At 33.6% G+C, this 19,616-nt stretch overlaps 1 protein-coding gene across 1 annotated transcript in view; it reads right to left on the bottom strand.

Annotated features, from left to right (window-relative positions):
• Positions 1-7,508: 7,508 nt before the first annotated feature.
• Positions 7,509-19,616, bottom strand: part of LRRN3 (leucine rich repeat neuronal 3) — a 35,374-nt gene continuing 23,266 nt past the window's right edge. Inside the window, exon 2 of the mRNA XM_026073208.1 lies at positions 7,509-10,464. Within this exon, the coding sequence (XP_025928993.1) occupies positions 7,991-10,114 (2,124 nt within the window). The 5' untranslated portion in view covers positions 10,115-10,464 and the 3' untranslated portion in view covers positions 7,509-7,990. The remainder of the gene's footprint in view (positions 10,465-19,616) is intronic.

Here is a 19,616-nt window from a genome sequence, read left to right on the forward strand (position 1 = left end):
GAAATAATTAAGCATTTTACAAAGGAACTTTTAAAATCTGAAAATATTAGGTTCAATGAATATTAAATGTTCTACAAGAATGTCAACATTGCATGTCAGGATTTCATTTCAGGTATTTCTATTAATTCATGTTATGTAAATACCTGTATTTGTTCCGTTACAGTAATCTAGTAAATGAAAATGGATGGTTTTCTTCCTAAATATCTAAAGAAATCCTATTAATCCATTTTAATATTCCAAAATATTCCAAAAATGTGGGAATTTCCTTTTTTAGTTTCAAAATAAATTCTTTGTCCACTAGCTTGATTCATATATACTTAGATTAAAAAACAAGATTCAAATGCATTTGGGAAAAATTAATTTTGGGAACTATATTTTCAGCCCAGTTGCATGCTGGCAGTAAAGATACCATTCACCATTTATTTATGGATGAGTAGGAATGAACTCTGCTAACCATAAAATAACATTTTAGATAAAAGACAGTTCCCATCAAATAGTTCATTTTCTTTGGAATATAACGGAATTTCTTTTTTGTGCATGATGGTTCTTTCACTGTTATGTTCCTAAACATAGCCAGCCATTTTTTGATGCTCTGGGGGGATCAACATACAGGGCTGACAAGACCTACAAGAGGTAGGTGTTCCTTGGTGCAGCAACTGAAAGTCAGGAGGGATGCACCTGAAAGCTTTCAGAACGACACTAGATATTTATATGTTGTTATACATTTGTTTATGCCATTAGACATCACAGGTATGGCAAAACAGTACAAGAGGGTGGAAGTTATTTATATCGTTGCAATCAAATAATAAATACTGTTTATGCCTGTAAGGTTTGTAGACTCTTCATAGGTGGACATATTTTGCCTTTTTTTCCTGAAAGATGATGTTGGTTATATTTAAATGTTCTTTTTTTTGCATTTAGTTAAATGTATGAACTGATTTGTATTCAATTTTTGTGGCTGTAATTCCCAGAAAAAGAAATTTGACAGTCATAGTTTTCCTTTTATTCATCTTTGGTAGTTCTGACAACTGGTCATAATTTTGTAAGCAGCCAAGGACAAAAGCGATTTGTCCATTATTTCATAAAAAACATTCAAGATTTATGATCATTTGCAATCTTCCTTTACAGTTGCCTTCTTTGAAGATCAATCTACTTCATTTTTTAAATTGAAAGTGGGAAAACACTTCAATATAATTGCAGCTTTGTATCTCTGAGAATATTGCAGTCAAGCAGGTAGATGTGCATTGCTTGTATTTACAATTTTTCTTGAGTGTTCAAAATAACATGTCTTTTAAACATACTGTCCTGACTGGCTTAACCTTATATGTCTTGTTGAAAATGTTCTGGCTGTAGAAATGAATTATTACTTAATGTAAACAGAACAATAGCATAAAAGGATTCAATGTTTGTATATCATAGACAGTCACTTATCATGGGGCCAGTTTTCATTAATCATTAGTAGTTCTACAGTGTGCTTGTGCCAGTACAAGCAATGCTGGTACCTTTTGTTTCAGAATATTGAAGTAGTTTTAATCATGAATAGAATTCAGTCTGATATATTATATTTTTTTCACATTATTCTATAATACAAGCATTCAAGAGGAACTCCTTCTGAATTTTTATTGAATTTGAAATGCATAGCTCAGTTCTCAGTTGTATAGCACAGTTCTTGTTGGACCTGTATGGTCATCTGTTTTAAAATTCCAATCATGCTGATCTCACCAGGTTTCAGTAATAACTCAAGTTCAGTTTATCCATATAAATGAGTAATTGCATTTCTCTTGTTTAATATTCAACTTCTGAAGTTGTCATATGGGTAATTTAAGATTTTTTTTTGTCCTCACAGCCTTGGGTATCTTGGTTAATTTAGTTCTCAATGTCTTGATTTTGTGTTGAATGAATGTTCAGATAATCCTTCTCTTTTGCTGTTGTAGCTTAACATCTTCCTAAGTATCTAATTAGTTTTTTTCCTAGAAGATTGGTTCCGGTTGGTTCCAACGATATTAAAATGGAAGCTATACAAATTAGACAAACCTGTCTCCCAGGAGAAGGTAAACCAATATTCCAGAAAGATGCAATTTTTTTCTTACCTCACAGTTTATTCCAGCATCTTCTTCCTACTGTCACTTGTGGGATAGAAATGTGCTCTAAGGAGATAATTTGCTTAATTTAATCTATTGCTCTAATTTCAATCTTATTCAAGATGTCTGTCTGTAAGCTACATTGTGATAAAGTATCATGGCCTTTGGTAGGCATCACCAGTAATTTTTTAGTCCAGATATGTTTCTAATCATCTTGTTTCTTACCTTTGTAAAAATAGCATGCTGTTGTTAATCTGTTTTGAAGCAGAATTTCTCATCTTTACCATGAGCTGAGTTGTCTTGGGTTTGTCTCTAGTGGTTTGTGCTCAGTGTCTGTCCTCTCTATTCCATTTAACTGGCTATATCTCTTAAATTGCCTTGTGCAGTTTTCATACTAAGGTTTTCCTACTGATTGTACACTTTCTGCTATTAAAAAATTCCATGTCCCATCAGAGACACACTTCCACTCTAGTCTTAGCCTTTCAAGTCATTAATAAGAATTCTTTTCTGCCTTAGTCTGAAAGAATGATTCTTTCTAAATTTTTGTCTCTAAAAGCTCCTTAATTCTTCTGGTGCTGTCTAGTATCTGAATTTATTTCTAGACTATGCATATTTCTTCTTGAAATGTGTCTTCTGGCTTCAGATAACAGAGAATATTTGATAAGATTATTGTCGATCATTGTGTCTCTTTCATTATTTGCCAGCACAAGATTGAGGAAAGAATCTGTGTTTCTTCTTGAAGTTATCTTGATGTCAGTGCTTAAGGTTACACAAACAAAATGAATTTTGAAAGTGAGGAAAGGGAATTTTTATTTTAGGATGGAAATCAAAATTTATTCTGTGATCAGTTCATTACTAAGTCAATTTTTTTTTAACCTAAGATTTTTAGCTACTGTTTGTAATTGTGATTTCCTATCACTGCATCTGAAACAGAAGCTGAAATGTACGTATGTATGTTAGCATCTTGGTTGTGTTAGTTGATGTGCATATCAGAATGATACTTCTAATGGTTTTACCAAGAAGTAAATGCTCGAAGTAAATGTTCAATTGTTAGAACACTCTGATTTTCAGTCTAGTACCTGACTGACGGAAGAAAGGTAACAGAATTGAAAAGTTGAATTAAAAAGTCCTTTAAGTCTATGTTTTGGGTATTGCCTAGCCAGACATTTCAAAAACTGATGCTACCTTCTCCTCTCTTTTGTTAGTAAAATGCTTCAGAGTAAGGTTTACTGTCAAATGCCAAGATAAAATTAATCCATTTATGACTTGCTATTTTCTGGTTTGAAAAATCAGTAAATAGTGTTTTTAAGGTACTGGTTTCCTGAAAGGAAACTATTAAATAAGAAGGAAACACAGGTGTGTAACAGTACTTTCTTTTATCTGTTTCTGAGGAAATTAAATGCAGCTAGTTGTCAGTGTGTGCTTCAATTAAAGAGAGTAAACATTCCAGTTAATTAAGAAGAAAGTAAGATTAAATATGGAGCTTTGAGACAATACAAAATTAAATACAGATAATTATTCTGAAAGTTCTGCAAAAGTCATGATAATTTTGTGCTATAAGTTTTGGAGTTGCTGGTCACATAACAAAAAATTTCCTGAAGGATAGATAATTAAAAAAAAAATGTATTCAGGAGTTGGTTTCTGTGTCATTCCTGCTGTCATTTTTTAAATGTGGACATTTTGAAAGCCATGCATTCCCAAGTACCGCCTTGAGTTATCCACTCTGCACTAAAAAAGTCAGCTACATAACCTTGAAAACTCACAGAAGTCTTAAACAATAAGTGTATTACACTGAATGTGTTTACTTCATATTCATTACAGGAACATATAAACCTGCACAAAAAGGTTACAAATTCATATTCTAAGTTTGATTTCTGCTTCCTTCTTACGATTTAAAAACAAAGGGAGATTTGGCATGAAGTTGTTGAGCTAATTTGAACATGATTTTCCTGGAATAACTAGCTCTCCCTGCTTCCCTCATCACAATTAGAGGTGTTTCCCAGAATTTAAAGGCTCTCACATTTTACTCTTCTTTTTGCACCTTGTGCCAACTACCTCCTTACCTCAGAAGAATATAGAAAAGGAAATATATGGAAAGAATAAGTTTGAAATGTCGAGGTCTACAAGCAGTGTGCTTTCCTCTTGGTTTACTAGATTTAGTTCATCATGCTATGTTGTGTAACACCAAGACTAGACTTTAGCATAAACTTAAATTGCGTAAAACGGTTTATTCCTTTTGCAGTGAGTGTGAGTTTGGTGATTTACAGAAAATGAAGATTTGACTCTGTGTTAGTAAGATATTAAATGGTAGCATCAGAATAAAATAACATTTCTGATTGGTCTAAACTGGAATATAAATTGGTATTGAAGGGCTAAACTGAAGATAATAAAAGACTGAGAAAGTTTAGGCCTTTTCTTGGTGGGCAAAAAAACCCCCCTCTCTGTAAATGAAGAGATTATTAAAAAGTATATTATAGCACTATTAGGGAGTTCTTCCAATACTTTTTTCCAGATGCTACTTTGCCGGGGAAAAGTGTGTTTAGAGGTGTTTTTTTTTTTCATAAGTCTACAATGTAATGTATATTAAATATACTCTAAGATATTGAGGCTAAAAAGATGTATCTGTTAGATACATGTAAAACTTCAATTTAAAGGTATTTAAAACCTCAGTAGAATACCAAAGAATTATAATGCCGTTGACATATACTTACATGAATAAATGGCTGCTGAGATTATCTTGAATGTGTTAGTAAGAATGTTTTTCAAAAGTTTAAAGCTAATTCTGCATTTCATTCTGCAGATCCCTTGGTAAGAGCAAGAACTCTTTCAAGGTACATCCCTGTTCTCATTATTCCAGTTGTGTTCCTCCTCTGTACCCCTTACATAGGCATCCCTACCAGGCTCTTAAGCGTTTTATTCTACAGGCCACCAAAACTTCTGTGATCTCATAATCTATTGCAGAGATGCTGTTAACACCATGCTTATGGACAGTCTCCTAGTATTTCTTAAAGTAGCACTTTTAATTTATAGCAGTGAAGGCATCCTTGCATAAATAAAGAATATTACTCAATAAATAAATAACGAATCTTACTCAGTAAATCATAAGGAATAAAGAATATTACCCCAAATGCTTAATTACAGAAGATGCATCCTTTTGTTTGGTTGCTTACCAAAGTTTTTCTCCCACTAAAAACAAAAGCTCAACACATTCTTTCAGAGATGGAGAAAGGAAGGAATGAAGTTATCAAATGACTTCCTCAAGGCCATGTGAGAAGAGAATTGCAAAGCTACTTTAACAAAAGGCAATTATATTTTTCTTTTCAGGAGATGTAGGATATCATTCATGTCTGAGCAATTAGTAATAGAATAATAAATTTCTTCCTAAAATGTAAGGTATATTTTCATTTGATACCAGTATAAAGTATAGAATGTTTCATATACTTGTGAGATGGACTTAGTTATATTTCAGCAACCTTTCTTTAGTATGAAAACTCTTCCTTATAAAAAAGGCAATGTATTTTATCTATCAATAAAAACTTTTAGTGAGATATTTAGAGCAAATAGCATGCTTATTTTTCATGAACTTCTGTATTACTTCTACAGGGCAGCGGGGGAATCTTCAAGTCAGTGCTCCCCATTTGACTTGTATTCTTGTGCTGTTTTATACCATTGTGAGGAAATTATTTTGCCTGAAAATTTAAGATTCTCATTTCAAAGCTCTCACCATTGTAGGTACTAAGCGTAGCTAGAAAAAGGTGAACATACAAGGTATACTGGCAAGTTCTTGCTGACATATACGATATCTGCTTTGTAACAGGTCATATTTCAGCTACCTTTTTTGATAAATAGCTCTTCTCTACAAGCTTTATTCATGGTGCTGAAAACTTTCACACCATTTGAGTATGTCTAACTGGTAAATTTTAATGTGCTTGTATGCTTAATAGTGATTCATCAGGTTTGTAAAATTTTCTCCAGTGAAACTCATTGAATATGAATTCCTAATTTTTTGTAATATAAAATTAGCATCAAGTCTGCCTTTCTGCCTTTAACAACTTTGAAAATAACCTTTACATAATATAAAAATTCTGGGATTTAATTAGAAAAAGGATGTCTTTAACGTGAAAGCGACATATTCATTAGTAATAGGTAAAATTAAATGGTCTTTCTGTATTAGAAATGTTTACAGACCAATGATATTTTGAAAGTATGCAGCAAACTATGAATAAGTGTAAAAGTTAATGTCTAGGTACAAGAAGTAGCACTTTTGCTTCTACCTACAAAAATTCTGTCAGTGATTCCACAGAAATGTTTGTTTCAGACACGTTTAGAAAGATAAAATCTATTTTATTATAGAGTTTTAAAAATGTTAAAGTTTATTAAAACTTACAAGAACTGTTTGTTATTCCTATTTTTACTTTGTTATGCAAGATACCTATACACATTTTATTCCCTAAGCACAATATGCAGTGATAACTATTGTTTTCCTCATTCTTTCTATTTGTTTTCATAACTAACAACTGAAATAACAAAAATTTTGCTATTGATTTCCCTATCAGGAGGTACCACTTCTTTTCATTAAGTATCTTAATGGTCAGATATCCTTTCTGTACTGGACTTCTAAGTCGTCACTTACTCAGTCCCAACAGAGTTGGATTTAGCTTGCGTCACGTTCTGATGAGCAGTTTGGGTGCATGTTTGCTGCCTGTGCGCCCAGTCCTACTCCCAGGAGGACTTTAACTTCCTTTTGAGTGGAGTCAGGTATTTGTTGTTCTCTTTTCGTTTTGTTTCATTTCATTTCTACTAATCATGTTTTTGTTAGTCATTTATTTGCTTGCTACATCTTGAAAGCTGAGGAGGTTTATAGACTCCATTTATAGACTCTGTTTTTGTTGTTGTTCAGAAAGAAACCCGTAATATCAGCTAAATTGTTTAAAGTGCCTGAGTGCAGCACTGCATGACCAACTTAAAATTTAGACAATACTGATAACTGAATTACCCTTTTGACTGAAGACTAAATACTGAGTTACATTATCTGAGTTTAAGAATTACATTTAGTTTTCAGGCTTCTGGAAAAATACCAAACCAGCCCCAAACTTGCTGATACCAGTATCTAATAGTCTATCTCCCTTTCAGTCTGATGTCTCATTCCCACCCTTTTTCTCTCTTTCTTCTCCCACAACAAGCATCATATACAGTACAGTTATTATTTCTTAAATGTATGGGGAAATACTTTATAAAAGTATTTATTGTGTGGTTTATTGCAGTTATACAGGCTAAAAAAGAGCAAAAATAATCCTGTGCACTGAGATTGGCATTTCAACAGGAGAACATGTAAGGAGATGCTTAATCAGACATTAAAATGAGTTTGTTTATTGTCAGACCAGAATTTTTTTTAGAAACAAACAAGCCAAAAACTATTTTGATTTTAATCAAAAATGTATTTTTCTCATAAAAAAATTTCACATACTCACTGTGTCTACTCTACAGAATTTGTCCATTTCATTACACCATGTGTCAATTCTAGTTTCTCTGTTCACTGCAAAAACTCGTGGCTAGTGTGTGTAATACAGCACAGGAGGAGGTATTGCTCAGTTCCACTACTCTTATATAATAAAAAAAAGAAAAATACAGAAAATGTTCTTGGTTATTTGCACTGTATTCCAGACTTAAAAGTCTCACAAAAGTTCTAGAAAGCGGAGTTAATTGTATTTGGTTGGCAGAATACCCTTAGAAACCAGTTAGTTAAAATTCTTCTCTTACGCTGATTCAGTACCTCTTCCCATTTCTCGGCAGCAGCAAAGTCCAGGCATCTAATTTCTAAAAGAAATATTTTTTCTTGTGGCCTTTTTATTCAGCACAAATGCAGTCACGTGCTTTTTATTTCAGCAATTAAGTTTATACTGACATATTTATGACATATTGGTTGGTACACCTATTACAGTTGCCTTTACTTCCATAGCTGTGCTTTTTTCTTTGCCCATGTCCCAGAGACTGGTTAGAGGAGGATAAAGCTCATTGAGTGAAAAGGATTGTTTCTTTAGGTAATTCTTTATATAGCTGTGTCCTGCATCATAGTTCATCTCTTGTGAGATGCAGCTGTAGAGATATACCACAGAGGTGATTCCCAGAAGAGCACCAAGGCAGGCAAGGAATCCTATTACGTTCTTTTCATAGTCTTTCACTGCAAAGTCCAGTCCTTTTGTGGTTACGTTGACACATTGCTTCTTATTCTGTGGATAGATAGTGGGAATATCTATACAAATTTTGTATTCAGTTGATGGATTTAGATGTGTAAGATTATATACCTTTATATCGGATGGAATTCGAGCACTCTGTGCAGTCTGAGAGTTTTCCACTTTCAGAAAGGCTGTCCATCTAACACTGGACTTCAGAATTTTAGAACTTGCTTTCCATGAGACTAAAACAGAATTGGACTTTATATCTTTTATTTTAATATTCAAAGATTCATTGCTGTCCTGAGGGAAAGAGCCATCCACTTTAATCATGATTGACTTTAAGTCTGCCCCTACTAAATTTGTCGCTATACACGTATACAAGCCACTTTCTTTTTGTGTTATGTCACTTATGTCTAATGTTCCTTCAGAATGAATGTAGTATTTATTAGAAATAGTATTAGGCAAAAGTTTGTGTCCCAATGGTGTTATCCAGTAGATTTCAGGTTCTGGTTCTGCTGTTGCTCTGCAGTGTAAGGAAACATGGCTGCCAGATTTTATATCAAGAGTAGATGGAAAACTTTCAGGAGCTATCAGGGGGAGACAAATTTCCATCATTTCCCTGAAGTGTATCTGTCTCACATTCTGGCCTTGGAATTCGGGAGGGTCTACACAAAACAGTGACTCTGGTTCCATGAAGCGAATATTTGTTTTATTCATGTTAATCCAGCGGATGACACAATCACATCTAATGGGATTGCTGTGTATACTAATTTCCTTGAGATTAGGCAAGGACTCAATTGTACTACGGTACAGGGCACTAAGTGCATTGCTGTTGAGCATGAGAGATTCCAGTCTGGGAAGTTTGCAGAATGCATTTGGATGAATGTATGATAATCGGGGGTTATTGGTAGCTTCTATTTTTCTTAAATCTGGCAAATTATCAACAGCAAGACTATCTATAGAAATCAGTTCAGGCATGTTATTAATTCCTAACTCTTTTAGGTGCAACATATTGCTGAAATCTCCTCTTCGTATTCTGTTAATGGGATTTTTATTTAGATCCAGAAATTTAAGATTTGCAACCTTTTGAAGAGCAACGTGGGGCACTCTAACAAATCTGTTGTCATAAAGTGATATGCTTTCTAAATTGTCAAGGCCAACCAAAGCATTATCAGGTATTTCAGTAAGATTCATGGCTGCTAAAACTAGGCTGCGCAGATTGTTGAGAGGCTTAAAGTTCATATCTTCGATTCTGATTATTGGATTTTCTCCAATCATGAGAATCTCAAGATTAGGAATAGCTTCAAACCACTTACTGTTGATCATTTGCAGACTATTTGAATTGAGATGAAGTCTGAGAAGATTATCGAGGCCTCTGAAAGCTCCTGGTGCAATCACAGAAAGCAGGTTATGATTAATGTAGAGCTCTTGTAAATTGTGGAGTCCAGAGAGACATTCTTCAGGGAGTTCAGTAAGTTTGTTTTCCTCAAGGTACACTGAAAGCAGCTGTGGTATCTTTCTAAGATTTATACTGGTCACTGAAGATAAATTGTTTTGAGATAAATCCAGACCAGTTAAATTCACTGGGAAGTCTACTGAGTGTTCAATTTTTGCAATATTATTAGTCTGTAGAAGTAGAACCTGTGTGTCAGCAGGCAGTCTGGCTGGAAAATTAGAAAGACCTAAATCATTACAGTCCACTGTTGGTGCCTCCATATACACAGACCTGGGGGTGAACCAAGGTCTGATCTCACATGTACATGACTCTGGGCAGTCTGCATTTTTTCCTACCGCTTGTACTAGTGCAGTGATAACTAGGCCAAGTAGAAAATTAATTTTGAGTTGCATGTCCTTCATCTTAGCTCAAATGTTCAGAAAAGTAACAGGCTCCTTACTATTCCACAATTATTGTTTTGGAATTCAGTATGACCTGGTCAATTGATAAAACACACACTTGCACTTGCAAATAATGAACGCCAAAGACTTTCCTCTTGAGGATAAGTGATAACTTTGCAACCAACTTGTCCAGTAGTAAGAGGCATTTTGTGGAAATGAAGGTCAGTCTGTCCTTGATGACATAAAATTGATAAGCTTTGTGAAGATGAAGCATGTATAGATGGTCGTAGGAGATTAAGCAGTTCATTTATTTAGTGGTATTATCTTCAAATCCCATGATTGATTAGTGTTTGCAGGAGTGACAGGATGACCTAAAATGTAAGAAGAGGAAATAATTAGTATAAGAAACTATAAAATTATAAATTAATTTAGCTATCTCTTGCTGTCTAATATTAATTATTGCAAGTAAAAAAAGAAAATGACTGTGGTGCCAAGAGTATTGTAGTGGTATCCAGACAGCATAAATGAAGTTAATATAGTAATATATCTTTAGACTTGTAGCTTGTCACAAATCCAGCTGAGCATTGCTCTGCAGAACGATGAAGATCCACAAAGTATAAAGCAGAAGATATCAGAGAGATTTCTCTACATATTTTATGCTCCTTTAGAATATTTTCTTTTTTCTTACAGTTATCACTAGAAGCAGACTCAGTTATGTTGGCTTTGAAAATGTAAACACTGAGCAAAATCCTGCAGAGCATGAATATTTAACTTTTGAACATGAAGTTTATAAAGAACATAATTTATGAGTAATCAGAGGTAAATGGAATGGATGGAGTAATACACATTCCTAATAATGATTTTCTGAGGCAAACCTGTAAGATATTTATACAAAAATATAAAAAATTGATAATCCACAGGTTTTATGTTTTTCTAATTCTTTTGTAGCTGCTGTTTAGGAAGAAAACTCGCTTTTTATTAAAGAGATAATTAGAAAGAAATGTGTACTTCATAATAAATAGTTTGTCATCTTGGCAAATTCAATCTAATTACTGGGTTGTTTATTTTGGCTTAGGAAGAAAATATAACTTCAATGGCAAGAAATAATAATAACAGATAAGTGTTTTTAGAGTGATTAGAAAGAAAAAAAAAAAGAGCCATGCTAGCAATTTCTGCTGTGGTCTGTAGCTCAGTAAGACTCTGAAGTCTGCTATGAAATTGCTGGTCTTCTTCATGTCCCAAATGATTAAATAGAGACTGAGGGCTTAGCATCTTGAAGGACACCCCATCAAATATATCCTTGCTTCAGATTTTTGCTTTCTACTCACTTTTTCTGAGGAAAAAAATCCTACTATGAGTGTACATTGTATTCCAAGCCACATAAGTAAAAAGCTTCTATGTCTTCAGGTGTGAAGTAGTACACATTCATTGCTGTATTTACTTCAGAATACTGCCTGTACTTTGACTCTAACCAGACATTGTCTCAAAAGTCTGCCATATGATACACATTTATGCCCTTTCTCCCTTTGCCTTTTGTATTAAAATTCACAATGACATTGTTTACAAACTGTAAGATAAGATCAATACTTCGTTGACATTCATAAATAACTTTTGAGGTTTTGCTGGTGTAGATAGACAGAGTTACTAAACACTTTAAGGAGTCAAATGTCAAGGATTTGGATTTTAGGTTTCCTTTCCAGGCCGAGGAGGAAATGGACATATTGCCCAAATAGGCTTTCCTTATCAGCTCAGAAGAAATGTGTTGGACCAGGTTGAGTGACATATGAATTGGGCCAACTTGAAGTACATTTGGCAAGTCTTTGAGGTTGCTGTATGTGTTATGTACATTTAAGGACATTTAATATTTTACTTTAACATATGAGTGTATTAATAAAATGAACAGAGAATGTGTGAGATAAACATACAGAAAACATTCTGCTGTTTTGAAGATTAATAATATGTTTTTATGGAAATGGCCCAGTTTATACTGAAATGCAAAGAAATGCTGATAGAAAATAATGACAATGTAATCTGTTTTGGGAAAAGAGATGAACCTGAGGCTTGCAGAAAAGTAAAGGTTTGCATGGACAGCTAATGCCTATAACTTGCTCTTAATTTAGCCCCCAGAAGGCAAGGTGATATGCTAATATGGAGTACTTTCCCTTTTATTAGGATCTCTGTGTAGAAATCATTCTATGCCAAATGCACAGATATAATTTACTATGTTGGTAGTAGAGGTTTTGTGGGGGGCATTTTTTGAGTCCTGTTCTTGATATACTTTTACACCATGTGTCCCGTTGACTTCTGTCATTTTATTTGGATTATATATTACAAATATATCTGTAAGCATGGCAAATACAACATGTAAGCTTGTAATAATAGAAAGATCATTGAAAATCTTACCTTAATAATAAATTCATTGAGATGAGCTAGTTTTGATATCTATGTTCAGTATTTAGATGCCACTAAGATGCTCAGAACTTCTGCTCAGTAAAGGCAGTAGGAGTGTATTCTTGGGAAGCATAACTACATAGTTGACCAGATTTTCTGCTCCGCCCTGGACATCTGCTGTTGGACACTGTGAAAGACAGGATGTAGAGCAAGATGGACTTTTCTTAGGTAAAGTCCTAGGTAACTGAAAGACTGTACCACTAAAAGCACATAAGCTACTACAGTTTTGTGTATAGGAAGCCACGATGTTCTTGGATTTTAGTTTACACTTCAGCTTCTATGGGATTCTCAAGCCAAGTACAGGAGTACCAGTGGACATTTTCATATCATATCTGTTAGACTGGGCATTCCACAAAAGGCATCAAAGAGAAAGATGTGGGAGATCCAGGTTGAAATCCTCTTCCTTATGATTTAATCTAATGTCTTTTGTCTTTCTGGTGAATGCTTCAGCTGATAAGCCACCAGCTCAAACTCACATGGTGTCCTAGCATAAATCTTTCTTATTTCTCCAGTTAAATTGCTTCTGCCTTGTATAAAATATTCACTGGGTTTGAGTGCCTTGAATAACAGATCATAGAACAATTTTCACACTCACTCCCAGCCTGCAGAGTCATCCTTCCAGAATATATTCTTTCCTAAAGATTTTTGGTTTAGATTGTGTCATATTTATGCATTATTTTATATAAAAATGATTTGCTTTTGATTATCATTCATGGTATGGAATAAAAGAATATTTCTGGAATAGTATGGATATCTATGGTGGTCTAATTAATCAGAAGAGGATGCTCTGAGAAAGTACACAAAAAACAGAGAAGCAGGGAAATGCATTGGAAAAATTGTGTAGAGTCATTTGAGTGGCAAAACATTGTTTGGAGGTTTTTGTTTTTTGATAATATTTTTGTGGTTTTTGATAATATTTTTGTGTGAAACTTCAATATATAATATTGACAAAGAAAGGAAGAAATCATGGATTGCTAATATTAAGTTTTCTCATCCCATTTGAAGAGATCAAAGCACAGAATTGTTATGTAGTATGACTTTGCTTATGTCAACTGATTTCATTGACTGAATGTGTATGTATGCAATTAATTTCTAACCTTCAGCCTTGAGATATATACAAACCATTTTGAACTGAGAAGTGAGCTACAGTTTGCTGTAATAAAATAAGCTATATTTTGCACTCAACATTATAGACTGTAAGTACAGTTCGTTTTCCTTTGTGATTTAACTTTGTGATACTTGATTTTTCATGAAAAACTATGGCCAGGCTCTCTAATGTTGGCTGCAAAATATCATTTTTATAAGGGTGTGTATCTGGTGTATGTAAATTGTTATTTCTGCTTCACATGCCTAAAAAACTGTGAGTAGTGTGTTTGGTGCTAAATGAACTGAGCGAGTGGAAACTGATATACATTGGAACATCTCTTCTTACAATTAATATGGCAAAGAATCTGTTCTAGAACAGTTTTCATAAACAAAAGCTTATATATTGGAGAATTCTTAATTACATAATTTTCTTCCTACACAATAACAAAAATTAATTTCTGCTGAATATGTCACTATCGAACATGTAGATGATTTTTTTTAAAGGCGGGAGCCTTCTGAATACTTTGATTCCTTTTCATCATTAATGTAACTGATAACAGTAAATAAAGATGAAATTGAAATGTGCTATGTGATAGTGATTTTCGGAGTTTTTTTATTAATGCCTTCCAATGATTTAAAGTTAAGTACTCTTCCCAGCTGGAGCTTTATGTGAAATTTTTGCATTTCAAATGTCTTTCAATGTCAGTGGTTCTAAAGGCACTAAGAAGTACAAAGAGAAACCAAAGATCATTTGTCCTGTTCCTCTGAATGATTTTTAAGGTATTTTGGATTTGCATACACCAGTGTTATGTGAAAAAGTACATACTTTCTTCCCTGAAATGGTAATTTGAGTAATGAATTTGTGTCAGCATTGTCTGTTAAATAAAAATATTATTTTTAATATAGCTTTTTTATCAGTTTCCTTCGATGAAATCTCAGAGCTTTTGATGGGATGCAAGGAATTCTTAAAACTTGTACCTACTATGGTGCACAATAGAAAAGCCTGTAGAGATGGGGCTCAGCAGCAAATTATCACCACTAAGCTGAGCTGTGGGATAAGTGTTTTCACACAAGCAATGGCAGGGGCTTTGTGTCATAGTTTAGGAGTCTCTGATGTGAAATTCTTCATCCAAGTGCATTGATATATGTACAATCAGAGTGCACATCTATTTCCTCATCCAGATAAAATGTTGTGGTTTGCTTCCTAATGTCTGCCATTAAAGAGTCTAAATAGGGACTGTGTCTAAATTAGTTATTATTACTTATTAGTAATAATAATTATTCAGTATTTTTATTATTGTTCTCCCATACTAGAATTTCTGTCCTAAGACTGTTTAAATCTTTGTGGACAAATTCTTTAATTTCTTCTGAAAGTCCATCTCAGTTACTTGCAGTCCACAGTTACTGTCTAATGAAATATGGTGCATCTCTTCCTTTCAAAGTAATATTCCTTGCTTTAAAAAAATACACCCTGGATTCTTGATGTGTGTGACTCTTGGCAGGCTAATTATCTCTTCTGTAGCCAATGATTGGTAATCCTTAATCAGGTTTGTTTCATTTACTACTACTGACAGCTGAAGCATTGGTTTACAAGAGGGTATCGCCATTATTTGAGCTGGAAAAGACATTCAGGGAATGAATAAACTGAGCAACGTTTCTCATCACTGGAGCAACAGACAGCTAAGAACCAAGTCAGAGTGGGCAGAAAGGAAAAGAAACACGTCAGGTTTTGGCAATCTTTCTTTTCCACTTCAGCAGTTAGAGAGACAGCGATAAAAACTAAAAATGCAGCAGCCACACTGCAATGTGCCCTGCTGGCAATAAGGCAAACAGTTCACTTCACAAGGACCAATTTAGAGGTGGCAAGCATTTTCAAAACACAGCTGTTCGTACAAAGCTACCTTTCAAACACATCAACTGAAAGAGCCACTTCTCAATTCTTGTCATTATAACCTCTTTGAGCAATTCTGTGGGCAGAAATCTTGGAAATGCCACTAACCAAAAAATGGGGATGAGACATTTCATACCTTGCTTTATTACAGTTACAGCACTTAGATATTTTTTAAAGTAGTAGTCATGGAGATATACAGACTTAAGTTTCAACCTTTAGTATCTTTCTGATTTTATAAGATGCTTGCTTCTTCCTTGTTTGCTGTATGATCAATAATAATAAAAAAAGTTTTCTTGAGGTATTTTGTTATTAGAGCACTATTGATTAAAGGATGCAACAGCTTATTTGTACTTGTCAGTTCATTTGACATATTTGAAGAATTGGTGCAGAAATTTGATTTTTTTTTCTGTAAAAATGTAACTAGGAGTTTTTTGTTGAAATATGAACAGAAAGTTTGCTACTGAGGCAGAAGTACAAGTTAAAGCTCAAAGAAATAATATGACATGTTTTTAAGAGAACCAGTGAAATAAAATATTCCTAGAAGTAAGTTGTTCTAGATCCTCTGATACAGTTGCTTGAAATTATGTGGGCTTTGTGAAAATGGAAAGGATTTCTGCTCGCATTTATAGTCTTTACATTCCACTCTCTGGAGCAGAGAGGTTCATGCAGAATCCTGTTTCTCTTTACAAATGCAAATTAACAGCTAACTGTAATATATTCTTACTGTTATGTATTATGACATTACTCTTATATGCAGCTGTTATATAGGCTCATAATAAACCATGAATAAGTTTTTTTGGAAGTGACCGTGTTTCTGACAATCTCAATTCTGAGATGTTCAACTTGAGGAATGGGCAGCTGATAGTATCAGATAATGGTTGGATTTTTAGAGTCTTAGGTTGGAAACCTTAAAAATGACTATCTAAAATTCCTGGTTATATTTGAAAATTTTGACTAGGGCTTACTGTTGGGGTGTTGATTAATTTTGAAAATCTGCTTCACTTTTTTCTAATGATTGATTTGTAGAACTTCAGACTTGCACTGAATAGGAAAAAGTGAAAGATGTAAAGGAAATGGCAAAGCTACTTATATTTAACCCTGGAAGCAATTTGCAATGTATGTATAATTATTTCAGCACGTGTGTTTATATTTATTTTGTGAACTTGTTATGTCTCCTTTTCATTTTTTTAACTACTTGGAATAAATTTGCCCGAGGGAAAGCTGAAAGCTTAAAATGTTTAAAATGAGAGTAAGACAGGATAAATTCTCGCATTTTAGACCACTGCAAGACAACAGTGTGAAGATTTTGTAGTTCATATACGGTTATTTATGCTTGTAGACATCATGTACTTTGAGGTTTCTTTAATCTAAAATTAAAGATAGATTCTGAAAAATATTATGATCAGCTAAATCTACATTCATGAGACCTACCATTTCTCTTTCACTAATTGAGTCTGGTCAACCATTCTTGTTCTCTTGTTTATTATATGTTAATGTAAATTAACTGATATCAGAGGAATTATTACCATGTACAATTCATCAAGAACTTACTATAGCTTTATTTCTTGTATTAATCAAAAATGATCACATAAGAGTCAGTGTTTTGAAAAGCATTGCAACATAACAAGCTTTGAAAATACAGAATTTAAAATAGATATTATGAATACACCAGCGTAAATGGAAGCTAAAGGAACTTTTACATATAGTACCTGATAATTTATTGCATATGTTATTTTAGAATAACATTTCAAAGAACTTGAATGAGCGGTTGATAAAGCCTTCTTTTAAAAATGTGGAAAAGATAGCACTTCTTTTCCTTAACCTATTTTGAACTGGATTACCAGTGATTGACCACAGAACAGCAAATAGCTGTGGGAACACTTGTGTGTGAGGCAAGGTTTTTGTCAATCACAGTCACAGTGCTTGATAGAAATACCATGGAATATTGTTACTGTTATTAGTATTGGCAGCAGAAGCAGCATTGGGCATCAGAGCCCTAGCAGTGGGTGAGGACCACACTGTGTGCTAAATGGCTGCAGAACACAACTTTACTCCATGGAGCTTACAATTTGTGCAAGAAAAGGGACAGCCGATTATTCAGACAGGGCAGGGGAAAAAAGAAGTCACCATGGTATTCTCAGACTTTATTCGTGACTTTATTCTTTTCCTCTTACCGTAGTAAAATAGCTTACTATCTACATCCGGGATCAGTGTGCCAGGCTTTGATTTTAGATTCTCTGTCTGCAGATATCTCTCTCATGTACTTTTAACTTTTAATTGCATCCTTCATAGCCAAGGTATACATCTGACCTTTTCACAAATGTCATAGCAAAAGAGAGGATGAACAGTTTGTTAGCTGGCATTCAGTAAAAGAAATCATCATTTCAGTAATTACAAAGTTACCACATTTCCCAAATTTTTCTCCCAGTGTGTCCTGTACAAAGTAATCTGTAGGTATTCATTCTGAGTGAAGAGATGTTAGGAAATTATACTAACAGGGCAAGGAGATTAATTTCAATTAAAGTTGCACATTTCTTTACCAATCAATTTCTAATTTATCAATTATGTTCCAGTTTTTAGTAGGCATTCCAAATTCATTTGCAGTAATTTAAATCTGTGACAGGCTACATATAGTAATTTTATATACTTGTATATGTACTTGTAAAAAACTTTGAAAATAATCTGAAGTGTGATTCTTATTTTATTTCTTCTTCAGAAATCACATATTGAATGTATAATTCTGATATTTTTAGCTAAAAATTTTACTCATTGCTAGTATTAACACTTAATTGTTTTGGTTTCTTCTAAAACAATAACTGTGCGTATATATTTTCTAGTTGTCAGAGGAAATAGCAAAAGATTAAAACTTTAAAAATAACTTTTCAAAGTGCTTAGATCTTTGACATCCTTGTCATGGTTTTTATCCTCAGAAATGTTTCACTGTCTAACTGACTTATTTATTGTCACCATTATCAGGCAATTATGTCAAAAAAGTATTGATGTAAGTTGGGAAAGTAATGTGTTAGTTTAATTTAGATGTATTCATAGATGTTCAACTTCTTTTTGACAGTTGTCATGTTAGTGCTGGTGAAGCACATTTTGGCAGTTACCTAGGCATATAGTTGGCAGGAAAGCAGTCACGTTTTGGATGTGGGTGATTGTACCCAGTTACCAGATGCTTCAAGCAGATGGCTAGAACTAAAGATGAGTGAGACCAGTTTTGGCCTGATTTTATAAAAAACTACCAAACTGATTCAGGGGTCTATAATACTTTCGACTAGTAAGGAAGCCTAGCCAAAATCAAGCAGAGCTATTGGCAAAGTGTGCATTTCATGATATTTTTTCTTTGTAGCTCTTAAAATTTAAACGATAAACATGTGCCTAAAACATGGAAACATACATCTTCAGAGGGAGAAAGATAGTGGCTGTACTTACCACCTAATATTTCCTTGTGAATTTATTATCTTTTTAAAATTTATGTTATTATGGCAAGAAGGTAACTGTTAGCAGATTGGCTTAATAGTAAACAAGATGATTTGGGGAGTTACAATTTCTATTCTATAATTTTTCTATACAAAGATTTAGGTTTAAAAGGCAATAAAAATTGTTATTATTTGATCATTGGGGCTCGTTCATTTTTTCCTTGTTTATTTTAAATCACCAGTTTTTAATTGTAGACTCCTAATGTTTAGTCTTTTCACATTGGTGTACTTATGATTTGCTTTGGGAAATGGATATGTTAAAGTAAATGCCCTTATACCTTAAAAAAATTTTTTTCCAGTTGCACTTTATTAATTTTAAACTACAGTAATCTGAAAATATAAAAGGGCTTAGTGAATGCAATTGTATCAGGAAAAGCAACATCCCAATCAGCACTTGATGTATACATTCAACATGCTACATGGAATATGGTTTAAGATCTATTAAAGGAAAGATTTTTTTGCTTGTCATTACAGTAAGTGGAAATTCCTTACTAAAAACAGTAGTAATTTTTATTTTGAGGTGCAAGTAGTGGATGAGATAATATTTTCTATGGCATGTATTTTCTGACTAGGTTGCCTTAACTTTATAATTGTGAATATAATTTTGGGTGAT

The sequence above is a fragment of the Apteryx rowi genome, unplaced genomic scaffold (assembly GCF_003343035.1).
Source record: "Apteryx rowi isolate R43461 unplaced genomic scaffold, aptRow1 scaffold_1099, whole genome shotgun sequence".
Lineage (NCBI taxonomy): Eukaryota > Metazoa > Chordata > Aves > Apterygiformes > Apterygidae > Apteryx > Apteryx rowi.